The sequence below is a fragment of the Epinephelus fuscoguttatus genome, linkage group LG12 (genome assembly GCF_011397635.1).
Source record: "Epinephelus fuscoguttatus linkage group LG12, E.fuscoguttatus.final_Chr_v1".
Lineage (NCBI taxonomy): Eukaryota > Metazoa > Chordata > Actinopteri > Perciformes > Serranidae > Epinephelus > Epinephelus fuscoguttatus.
Window position 1 is genome coordinate 40,349,842 of NC_064763.1, and position 12,479 is coordinate 40,362,320.

General features: G+C 40.0%; 1 protein-coding gene across 2 annotated transcripts in view; it reads right to left on the reverse strand.

The window, feature by feature from the left end:
* Positions 1 to 3,953: 3,953 nt before the first annotated feature.
* Positions 3,954 to 12,479, reverse strand: part of dbn1 (drebrin 1) — a 182,354-nt gene continuing 173,828 nt past the window's right edge. For both annotated transcript variants that reach the window (XM_049591369.1, XM_049591367.1), the window contains 4 exons: positions 9,046 to 9,171; positions 8,381 to 8,853; positions 8,170 to 8,269; positions 3,954 to 6,950 (listed from right to left, as the gene is read on the reverse strand). In XM_049591369.1, the coding sequence (XP_049447326.1) occupies positions 6,895 to 6,950; positions 8,170 to 8,269; positions 8,381 to 8,853; positions 9,046 to 9,171 (755 nt within the window). In that variant the 3' untranslated portion in view covers positions 3,954 to 6,894. The remainder of the gene's footprint in view (positions 6,951 to 8,169; positions 8,270 to 8,380; positions 8,854 to 9,045; positions 9,172 to 12,479) is intronic.

Genomic DNA, 12,479 nt, shown 5'->3' on the forward strand with positions numbered 1-12,479 from the left:
CGGTGTTGCATTTTACTTGCCCCGGGCAACTGGGCAATCCTTATTGTTGAGCCCTGATATATATGTAAATGACCATAGTATTTCTTTCTAATGTGTGAATTTACACTATTAGTATTTTTCTTATATCCTGCCCTTCCTTGAACCTCAGAATCACTTTAAACCCATCTTTCTCCTCAATCCTCCTCTTCACCACCCTGCCTTCCTCTCTCTCATCATAACTACTACTGCTTCCATTACACTCCTTTCTCTTATTCCGTACTACATTCCAGTCACTTGCATCTCCCGATCACTATTCCCCGCCATCCTAGTCCATTCACAGATCAGTTTATGCACAACCACCAAACTTCTCCTTCCAAACAATTCGTCCACTGTCACACACTCCCACTCACTACGTACCCTCGTGTGCATTTTGTCGCCGGTAAAAACTGCAACAGGTAACGGCTGATAATGGTAGCACCAATAGCTCTTCCCGTGAGAGCAACCAAGTTACGTCATCAACCGCGCAGCTTAGTAATGGTGGCCTCCGTAGGACAAAATACGGATTAAACGGTTAGGATTTTTTTAAGTAATGAGTATGTCATGTGTTTCTAATTGTGTATTGTAGTGCAAGAGGGCAATAGTGGCATATTAAAGCCTACAAGTCTTATTGGTCGGAGTTCCTTTTTAAAGTAAATGTATTAGCTATATATAAAAGCAACCAACAAAACACACACACGCACACACACACACACACACACACACACACACCTTGCTTCACCTTGAAAGTTGTAATTTCAGTGATTTGAGCTCCTCAAATACGGAAGAGTATTGCATTCACTTGACAAATAAAAAAGAAATCTGTTTTATTGAGCAATTTTTTCTGTTTTTCGGAGTAATTTTTTTATTTTTCTGTCTTTCGGGGTAATTTTTTCAGTTTTTTTGAGTATTTTTCCTGAGTTAAGAGAGCAATACAACAACAGAGGCTTTCATTCCTTTCTTGAGAGCTCGATATAATGGAAGCAAATATGACCCGCTTGTTTAGTTTCATCCAGTTTTGCTTTGTTTTGGGTCTGAGACACCGGGAGACACTCTTGTCTTTAAGTCATATAGATGGTGTTATCATTAACTCAGAAAAACTTTTTTTTTTTTTATTTGTCAAGTCAATGCAATACGCTTCCGTACTCAAATGGCCTGTAGACGTCACTGAAAATAGGAAATCTGTTTGTATTTAAGTGAATAGGGAGGAAAAACTCTTCCTCAGAATTCAAATTATAAACATTTTTTACCAAAATGTTTGGGAGACAGTGTCACCTCTTCTTATGTTTGTCTTGGTGGTGATATTTAAAATTATTGTTCCTTATGTCTCAGAGCATTTTTTTTTTAACTTACCTGGTAATTTTCTTATAAATGAATTTTTATCTCATTTTATTCACTAAAACTAAAACTACTGGAACATTTTTGTAGTCCTCTTTTTTCCACAAACAGTGACAGGGTCATTAAATGAACACGTGCCATTTCCCATTCTTAATGTGTGATTTTCGAAGTACTGTTTTAAAACTATTTATGAGCCTTTTAGGGTTAAATAGATCCTTACCTATCAGAAATAGATGCTGTGCCATCTCAGGCTATCTTATTTTTGATTTTTTTCCCCACATTTAATCAACATGCATATGTGTGTTTTGTCAACCCTGTTACGATGCACCAATTAATGTTTGAAAATGTTTTAAATGCGTATTTACAACAAATCTGATATACTAGGAAGGATAAATCTCCCCGTGTTTGTACAGTGAGAATATTGAGGTGTTTTGTTTTATCCATGGATGAATATGCTCATTTGACACTTTCACAGCATCTTTCTTTTTAAGAACAGAATGTGGAAACAAAACAATAATACCCACATTTCGTTCTGTAGATTACTGGTTTCTTTTACTTAACATATAAAATGAGTTGATTTGACATTTGTCTTTTCATTTTTTGAATTATACTAGAATATTATACAAGTAACTGGGTTGACACCTCAGTAACAGGGTTGACAACAGTTACCATACTGCTAGTTTAAGTTGCAGCTTTGAATGTAATGGAGATAATGAGACATTCATAAACATTTAATTCAACATGACTAATCAAAGAATATTTTGGAGACATACTTATTGAGAGGTTTTAGCATTTTTCAAAACATGACGGATATTGAAAGGACAGTCACAATGAAATGGATCCATTGAACATGTTTGGCCTGCTCCGAAAGTTGCATCATTTCCTGGGAGTGAAATCAGCTTCCTTTTGTGAACGTGCTGGTGAAAAGACAAATAAGTGTCCTCTTCTTTTCATGATATTTCTTAGAGTTATGTAATGTTTGACAGAGGGGGACAAGCTTATTGTGTCAGCCCTGTTTCCACAAAAGGAGGTTAAAAAGATATTAGTTAGAAATTTTTAATGTACATAAATAACATGATTTAAGCCTCTAATGAATGCACACCATGTGGTCTCATGACCATCACCACATGGCTAGTCATGGCTGCCAAGAACATTTTTCTGGGCTGACACAATAAGCTTGTCCCCCTCTGTCAAACATTATATAACTCTGCGAAAAATCATGAAAAGAAGAGGACACTTATTTGTCTTTTCACCAGCATGTTCAGAAAAGGAAGTTGAATTCACTCCCAGGAAATGATGCAACTTTCGGAGCAGTCCATTATCTCAGAAGGGGCGTTTCATTAAAAGTAACAGGGTTGACGACTACCTGGCGACCCGACTAAATTGATGTTTTTTGCAACATTTTACATAGATTAAGAATAAAATCCATTCATGAGTAATGAAAGGGCACTTGAGGCTTTATATAAAAGTTTATGTTTTTGTGATAGTTTGACTTTTTTGGGCCTTAATAGCTAGTAAAAGTAGAACAATTGTATTGAGGGACAGGCCATTTTTATAGCTTTTGCACTTTTATATTGTTTTAATGTTACAAGACATACCATGGAAAATAAATTCTAAAATGATTATAGTGTGTTTATTGTTTATTGACATTTATAGCACAGTTTTGTTCGAGGGACACAAAATGGCATGTTTTCTTATAATGATCCGGCAGTGCTGGATATTGTGAGACCCATAAAACGGCTGAACACCTCAGACATGAGAAATATCTCTGATCACAGACATGTTTCGGGTCCAGCTGACTTGTATTGTCTTTTTTACCCTTACTGTTTCTTTGCGTGCAGGGAGCAAACTTTTTTTTTTTTTTTTGCAATATTTCTGAGCTGTTTTTTGTGTCTTTTACCTTCCAGTGATCTGCAGTTTAAAATACAGCTACAAGTCTAAGTTAAATTTGGGCAAAACATTTTTCAGATCTTAAAAAGGTATTAATTAAAAGATAATACTAACAATGCCTTTAAAAAGTATTCATACTTCCATACTCTAACAGGGACACACCTAAATCATCACTGGTGGAGTCAGCTGGTCTGAGAAGTCTCGTAATTAGTCAAACGAAGCTCAGCTGTGTGTCGTCAAAGGGTTTCAACTGAGTGCTTTATAAATACAGTCTGGAAGGTGCAAGTGGGGGGGTGGATATGAGAATTTTTTAACTGGAGTCCATTTAAATCAGTTAATAAAAAATGGAAAGAGTATGGCATGGCTGTAAATCCTCTCCAGATTTACCCAATAAATGTTTACTGGGCAACATAATAGTGAATGATGAGACAAAATGGCAAAATCAAATCAAGATTTGAATATTTATTCACTAATTGAGCCTCAATAACAGGATTTAATAAAAATGTAGTGGATGTTGGATGTAAGCACGTCCTCTACCTGTTACCTGATCATTGTGCAGAGGTATAAATCAAACCGGCTCCCTGAAAGCATCTTAACACCAGGATCAGCTGGTTTGTGAACGACCCTGCAGACGCTTTTGAGAAGCTAAACTCTTCCACTCAGGTGAACACACACAGTATCCAGGTGCTCCACACACAAACACACAGGTGTTATTATTGCCTAGGAGTTTTTATTTTCTACAGGAATTTACAGCAAAAAAAGACTAACACTGTTGTTGCTAATATTCAAAAAGGTCCTGAAAATCAATTCTAGCACACTTTTTGACAGGTATTAAAAACACACACACCTCCCGTCCCGGCCCGCCCCACTTCTCACTCCAGTTTCCAGGGTAACTAAACATATCAATAAAATATACTTTAAAAAAAAATGGAAAAAAATACATGTGGTATTTTTTGCATTGGCACAGAACAAAAGCAGTCGGGCAGCAGACGTGGGTCAGACAGGATTTAAGAATCACTTTTAGTGTTTGTTTTAAGCTGCTTGGAGTAACAGATGCCAGGAAGGTTTAATATTTTCACACAAACACTGGAAATGCTCTGGTATTTATTGTATGTCACGCGGCGAACAGCTAATCATTGGCTAATATTAAAGTTACGTATGTGGATTTTTAAATGCATTTCCATCTCACACAGGGTCTGCTCTCTACTGGACTTTATGAGTAATTCTCTCCAATCATGAGCACACATTTGCCCACTGATATTTGAATAACCTAGCTGGCCAATCAGGACATGTCTACCTGAGTATGGTGGAGCCAACAGCATGTCTAGGAGCCGTATGACAGTTCCAGCATCCTTTTCTCTTTAGCCGGTCAGAATCATTGTGGCTAGGTCCATGCTATGCTGCAACAGGGCATTCATTCATTCATCAGGCTCTACCCACTGTACCCAAAGAGTCCAGAAGAGGGCAGAGACTGTGTGAGATAGAACGAAGGTTACAATATTGTAACCCTAGTTCTATTAGCACAGGTGGTGCCCTCTACCTAGGGGCCCTGTTGCTCCTACGCCACTTGCTGAAGAAGATGTATATATACTCTTATATATACTGTGGGCTCCGTGCATATTCTGGAAGGCATGTCATTATTGGCCAGCTGTGCTGATGCAAATTTCATTGGGCTAATGCATGCTCATTGGCGGAGAGTCCAGTAGATGGCTCTGTAACTCGTGTTACAAAATCATAACCTTAGTTAGTTGGCTGAACACCTGTTGTCTGTTATTCACAGACTAATTCCAAAGTTCCCAAATTTGTCAACTAATAAGACTTCAGTTTCTGCTCATCAGCTCGGTCTTCTCTGCCCTCCCAATCTCTGCATCTCTTCATTTCTCCAGAACAGATTGTCACTCTGCAGAATTTACAAATAATTTCAAAGTGCCTCTTTAGGTCTGGTTACCCTATAAAACAAAATATAGAAAGGTAAACCCTGTGATGGTGGCAGCCCTACATACAGTGGCTGAAATTTTACAGAAACCTTGAAGGGATGTTTTGGTGATATTGTATTGCACTTCTGTAAAACTGGAACATTTTGAAAATGGTTTAAGTCGATGCACAAGAGGCTGAATATGCTAACTTTTAGTCCCTTGGTAGAAGAACGATTCAGACACTTACCATGTGTAGAATTAAATAGTTATTGATTGCTGTAATTGTTGTTCTTGTCAATGTCAATGTCAAATAGTGATGTCATAACTCACGAACATCTGGTTCTCCATGCAGATTACAACAAAGTTGAAAAAATAATATTTGCAAATATCGTGTGGCCCAAGTTTACTTCCAGCTGTTTTATCCCACCCTCCCTCTTTCATCCAGGATTTAACTCAGCTTCTGTCTGAGTGGGACAGTAAGGCCTAAGTGCCGGAAATTAAACATTAAAATGAAAATTTTTAAAATAAGAAAAGGCAGGACGTTCTGCCTCCCAAACCTTCCCGACTCTGAACAGGAACTGTGCCCACTGCTGTCCAAAAGTGGCCACATTATGAAGGGCCTGGTGAAAAAGTCTCATAGGAGAAATTTCAGAGGATTCATACAAAGGATTCTTTTTTTCTTCTAGTGTGCACAAGCTGAAAGGTGGCTTCATATTCATTAGCCGAACTCTCCTAAAAAACTGGTAACACTTGGAAAAATATCTACAGAATATTCATCTAGATTAGATGCTTTTTTTGCTTGTGTAAATATATAAGTGGGGTAAAAATGATGAGTTTTATGGAACCAGAGGGGAGGGCTGACTGAGAAGCAGCAGTTCATCCACAAGGAGGCAGAAGAAGAAATAAAAGTGCACTGAAAAAAGCAACCAGATTTACAAGCCATTTAATCTTGAATTCAGTCTTAAAAATCATACACAAGGAGCGAAAAAGCTCAAAACGGAGCCACAGTTTGACTCGTCTCCAAATAGATTTGATTTCTTCAGGATCCCGTCAGCTGTTAGTGAAAGAATTTTAAGATACATCAGAATAAATAAAATGCTTCAGCTTTTTCCATTAAAGTGAGGGCTAAATACAAGATTAACTGACTTGCAGAGGTGAATACTTTTGGATATTTTGGATAGGAAGGCAGAAGGAAGGAAGTGAAAAAGAGGTAAGAAAAGAAAGAGAGTGAAGATATACATGGCAGCTGTAATGATCCACTGTATTAGTTTTATAGGGTGTTATTAAAGCACTACAGACTAGGTGTGTTGGCTGCCTGCCACACACTGGGCTTCATTGTCTCTAATATGCAGCAGTGCGCTACGTTAATGTGTAATAAATCATTTACACAAACGAAAGTCCCCCCGCTCCCGCCTATTACATCTGCATAGCAAAAAAAAAAAAAAAAAGAAGAAGAAAAACAAATAAATAAAATAACAAACACACAGAAAAAAACCCCACTGAGCCTTCAAACCGTCTGTAACAATAACTCAAACCCCGTCTCTTTTTTTTCGGTGGCTACTGTTTTGTTTTCCTCTAAAAGATAATACAGAAGTAGTTGATGCAAGAGTTGTTATTATTATTACTTTTTTTTTTGTTTGTTTGTGTTTTTGTTTTTTAGAAAAAAAAAATCTGTTTCTTCATGAAGCGCACTTCCTACTTCCTCTTGGTCCGGTGGTGGCGTCTGATTGGCCGGTTAGTCGTCGTCATCGTCAACCACGGGGTCCGTGTCCCAGCACGTAATGTCAATCTCTGAACACACAAACATATTTGTTGAGTTCATTTATTCTACAAAAGATAACATTATTATTTTATATATGTGGCCACATCATACAGGCAGGTGTTCCTAATATTTAGCCTACCATTATCTAAATAATGGGGTGGACCTAATAATAGAGACACCCGTTCATATAAGGCAATACATTTAAACAGCACTGGAAAAACTAGATCCTCAAAAATTATCCTACAATCTAATCAACACCTCTCTAAAAAGCCAACCAGGAAATGGAGAGAATGTACCCACTAAGCTGCTAGAACTTTTAATTTGAAACTGTAATGAAGTGTGTTGATCTGAGCTGTGCAGGAAGTGAATGGCAACAGCTGAAAAGCAATCCAAAAACAAAGCAAAATGGCAGCGACTGGAAATAATAAATGAGCAGCAGAGTGGTGACATGACTGTTGTACTGATGGAATTAGTGGACATCTGCTGCGGAAATCTGTATTCTACTGAGTGGATCACAATAATTCAACCCAGAATCACTCACAACTTGTCAAATACAGATGCTTGGTCAGGCTCTTGGCATCAGATACCGAGGCAGCAAGGCACCCTCTAGCAGCGCTATTAGATGTACCTGGTGGTGACATTTTTTGAGGCTCTGAGCAACTGCTTTAGCATGGATAACAAGAAAGTCCACATAGGTGGGAATGGAGTTGGATGGGTCATTCAAACACTGGACTTTCACCCAGAAGACTGCTGTTCATGTCCCATGTACAACCAAATGTCAGTTAAGTTATTTCATTAACAACATAGTGTGCTAGTATATGTAGCATGCTACACTAGTGAGGTATGTCACATGACGTTACTAACAAATGTTTATTTTAAGCCAATGATGTCCTTTTCTAAACCTAACCATGTACTTTTGTTGCCTAAACCTGAGGAAGTTTATTTTGAAAAGAGACTGTGCATTTAACAAGTGGAAACTGTGCACATCCTGTGAAAACAGAAGTTTATTTTGAAAAGACACAATGCATGTAACATGGGTAAAGTGACATGCCGTCCCTGAGCATCCAAAACCGACATGAGCAAGGTCCCTAGGGCATCATAGTTTGACATGTGGGGCCACTGACCAAGCATCGGTATTTCACGAGTTCGGAGTGTGAATGTGTTGATAAATAACTGTTCCAAATAAAAAGTCCTGGTGTTGATTATTATGTTATAAATAACTGATAGACACGTTCTTAGGTATCTCACCTGGTGGCTTGTTATAAAAGACCGGCGCAGGTTTAGCCGAGGAATCCTCTGATTGGCCAAATTCTTCCTCCTGTGATTGGCTGAAATAGCCTTCACTGGCCTATAAGAACAGAAAGACAGACAGACGGAGAGAGAAATTTTTTTTTTAACAAAGAAAAAGACAGAAAATGTCTTTTGAATGCACAGCAGGAGCATTATTAACCTGTCTGACCTGAGTCCCTTCTTTCAGCAGCGTCTCCCCATTGGTCATCAACAGCTGTCCATCATCCAGCTCCTGAATCTCCCCGGATGCATGCTGCAGTGCATGCTGGTAGCTGAGGGTCATCTGGTCAGAGCCCGTCACGTCCACCAGACTGGTGGGGTCGTCATCGGCAGTGGAACAGAAGGTCCCATCCATCATCTCATCGAAGCTGAGGAGGGGCTGAGGCTTGCCGCTGGTGGTGGCGGTGCTGGGTGGGTCATTGGTGTCGCCCATCAGGTCCACCAGATTGGAGGACTGGGGGGTCTTGGAGGGGTCACAAGGAGCGCCGGAGCTGCTGTCCCACAGGTTGACCAGGCTGTCTGTCCCGGAGTCCCACACAGAGAAGCTGGAGGAGTCACGGGCTTGCGGGGCAACGCTCTGCACAGGTTTGGTGGGTGCTGACTCCTGGACCGGTTGTTTCTGCTCCTGCTTTGGCACCGAATCTGGAAAAAACAAGCAAAACACCAATTAAATAATAATATTTTGTCTTAACAGCTTATTTGATGTTTAGCAGGTCACATGACGTGTAATCATCTACGTTTATTGGGCTAAATTTGGTTAAAGGACACATCTAACCTTTGTTCAATAGCATCTCAATGATTATACATCAGCATCCATTTCACTTTCATTCTTACCCCATTCATCTCTGCTGTCCTCATCCTCCTGGCAGAAGTCCTCTTTGATGGGTGTGGTGACTATTTTAGGAATGGGTGACACTGCGGCCATGTTGCGCTCTGTGCTTGCTTCATCGTCATCGTCCCCTACAGGGACAGAATGACACAAAGACATCGAAAAGGTACAGAACAAAAAGTCTTCACCAACATCCTCCTAGAACGACAAAGTCACACTCATAAACCAGATGTGTTGATCATCTGTAACACGGAATGCTTCACTGAAATATCATAAGAAGTGTTACTTGTGATTTGTGTTTTCTGAATAGTCAGAATCAGTTGTTCTTTGAAAATATCTTGAACCTAACAGGACTCTGACAAGAAGTCCTGTCAGAGTCTGTCTGATTTTCTAACCTCTAGTCACACCCCGTGTTACATAAAAAAAGTGCACAAAATCACGGCAATCACATCACTTCTGTCGTCACACCACCCGCAGACAGACAGATACAGTCACTGAGCCAATCAGACTGTGTGGACGAGACTCATGTTGGTGACATTACCAAGCCGGGTCAGGCATTAATTGCACTGAAAGTACTGACAGAAACTGTGTAGAGCAAAGTGAAAGAAGCAGAACTCCCCAAATTACCTTTTGCTCTTTGAAATGTTTGAAGACCAATCTCCGAAAATATGGAAGTTTGATGTTCAGATGTTTTCTTACATGCAGAACTGTTTAGACGTTATAGTTTTATTTTTAGCCAAGCTAGCAGCGTGGTTCTATGGATGATAACGTCAGTCTCTACAACATATGGATTGCCATGAAATTTGGTCCAGATGTTTATGGTGCCCAGAGGATGACTCTATTGCCTGGGACCAGACATTTGAATCTGCCTACTCCACTGAGTTGGAGTTGACTAATTCATCTGGCACTGTGAAATGAATCAGTGATCAGTTGCTTTCACTTCGGTCCACTCTGCTCTCGAATCCCCAACAAAACAAGTACGTTCGCACAGCTATGCATCACTTAAAATGACATTAGATTTAAATACATGAGTCTCTAGTGACTGGTTGGATAAATATTGAAACTCCCTCTCGCAAGGAAATTGGTTAAATTGGACGCAATGTCAGAATGAAGATGGAAATGTGTGTAATGAGTTGACAGCTCTGTCTGATATCAGGCAATGATTCCTGATGGCTTTGGTCATCCCCTGATTTTTCATCTTGTGCCACCAGCCGTTTCAATTTCTTTTACATATAAAGTTAAATATTTCATCGCCTATGGGATGGACTGGCACAAATGTTTGTACAGACACTTGTGGTCCTCCGAAGATGCATCTTAATGACTTTGGTGAACCTTTGACTTTTCTTTTGGCGCCATCATCAGGTTCACATTTGTGGTCTTGAGCGAAATGTCTTGAGAAGAATTGGATAGATTGCCATGAAATTAGGTAGGCATTCATATTCCCCTCAGGATGAATCCTAATGACTCTTCCGGTGCCATCAGGTCAACATTTGAATCTGTCTGATACTTTGGTTTATGATTTAACACTTGCAAAACTAATGACATCCACATCAGCTTTAGCTGTAAATTCTTGTTCATAAAGGAGTGTCTTTGCTGCAATGTGTCATTTGGTGTCACATTTGTACCTAAAAGCAACCATCTCATGCCAAATGTCTGAGACTTGGCAACCCTGTTGTAAGCAGAATAGTGTTTGACGTAAGTGCAACACTCACAGGGTGTATTGCCATGTGATACTTGTTAACTGATCCCCTATAGCACACAATGGACATCCCATACAGAGAGAAGAAGTGCTCAAGAGAGCGAAACCAGGAGGACCAAAGAAAATCAATACTGGTAAATAGGTTGTCACCAAAATCAAGACATAGTCACTACGATCCAGCAAGTCATGAAACATGAACATTTGTTATTATGCCATCAATGCATACGGACACATTGTGGGTGAGTCACAGTCACAATGCTGATACCACATCCAGGAATACAATTCATTATGACAAACATCAACACAGTGTCAGTTACAGTCAAGAGAACCACTTCCCCAATGACATCACTTTTTCTCAGACGTTTTCAATGATTTCATGCTTGTTGAAGTCAGACGTCCCGTTCAGAAACCAGAGCAAGATTTCCCAAAGGACACAATAAACCATGGATGAACAACGACAGCATCACTTTGCTTGTTAGAATGACTAATCACATCCAGCTGAGCGGGGTCTTGCTTGGTGGGTTCACCAATTCACCTCAGGCTAATTACTGCAAGGAGTATTTAATACAAATTGATCTTTCACTGGTAGTGGAGAGCAGTTTAAAAAATTGTCACATTCATATTAAAGGAAGAATTGAATTGGAAAAAGAACTGTCTTAGTTGTCAGCTGTCACTGGGGACAGGGATGAACTGGTTCTTTGCCCACCCAGCATAATGTTTGCCATCACAGCACCTACAGACATGCAGCAACATACACTGTAGATCATACATGTGATCTGCATGATTTTGCCCAGTAACTACATTATTGCTGTTTTCAAAAGCATTTCATCTGTTTTTAAAGTGTTGATCCACCCCAAACAACATGTTTTCTACCTTAGCTTTATTAAGTTATTCAGAGAGGTTGGCAGGTTTTAAAGGAGCTATATGTAAGAAATCTAAAGCAAATAGTCGTAAAATCCTCCTAATATGTCACAGAGACTAAGGAATAATGTTCATATAACATACTGATCTCACCGACAACAATAGTACAGCCAGAATATTCGCATTTAAAAAATTTTTTTACAGTCCACAAATCATGTTTATGTTTTGAATTTGTGTTTTGGCCTGTTGCGCCACCCACCGCCGTCTACCAGTCACACAGTCAGTAGAGTCTCAGCGTCAGTTACAGTTATGACTGAACTACAATGGCTGACGGTGCGACTAAACCCAAACGACCTCGTTATGATTCCCAAAAATGCCAAGACAAAACTTGAGGCAAAGCGAGGGTCTATATAGGAGATGCTTTTGAACGGTGGAGACGGTTGAAAGCGGAGAAGAATTTGAAATCGGATGTCGAAGTGGCTACTCTTCTCCTCGACAGGTAAGCTTTAGCCAAAGTTGGCTAACTAGCATCATAGCTAGACGGGGATGGACATTTCGAATACTTTCAACTGTTATTCATTTTCGATCATACATTGTAGCCCATGTGCAGGTGGGTCATCGACCTGACTGATTTTGAGAAACAAACGTTAGCAGCACGTCAAGCAGTGTTAGCAGTGTCCCGGTACATAGCATTAGCAGCCGGCTCCTCCTCAGCTGTATCCCAGCAGCAGCGTTAGCAGTGTCCCGGTACATAGCATTAGCAGCCGGCTCCTCCTCAGCTGTATCCCAGCAGCAGCGTTAGCAGCAGAGAAGCCGGACTTGCTCGAACGGTCTGCTGGAAAACCGAAGATCAAGGACGCGGCGACGCGGCCCTGCCAT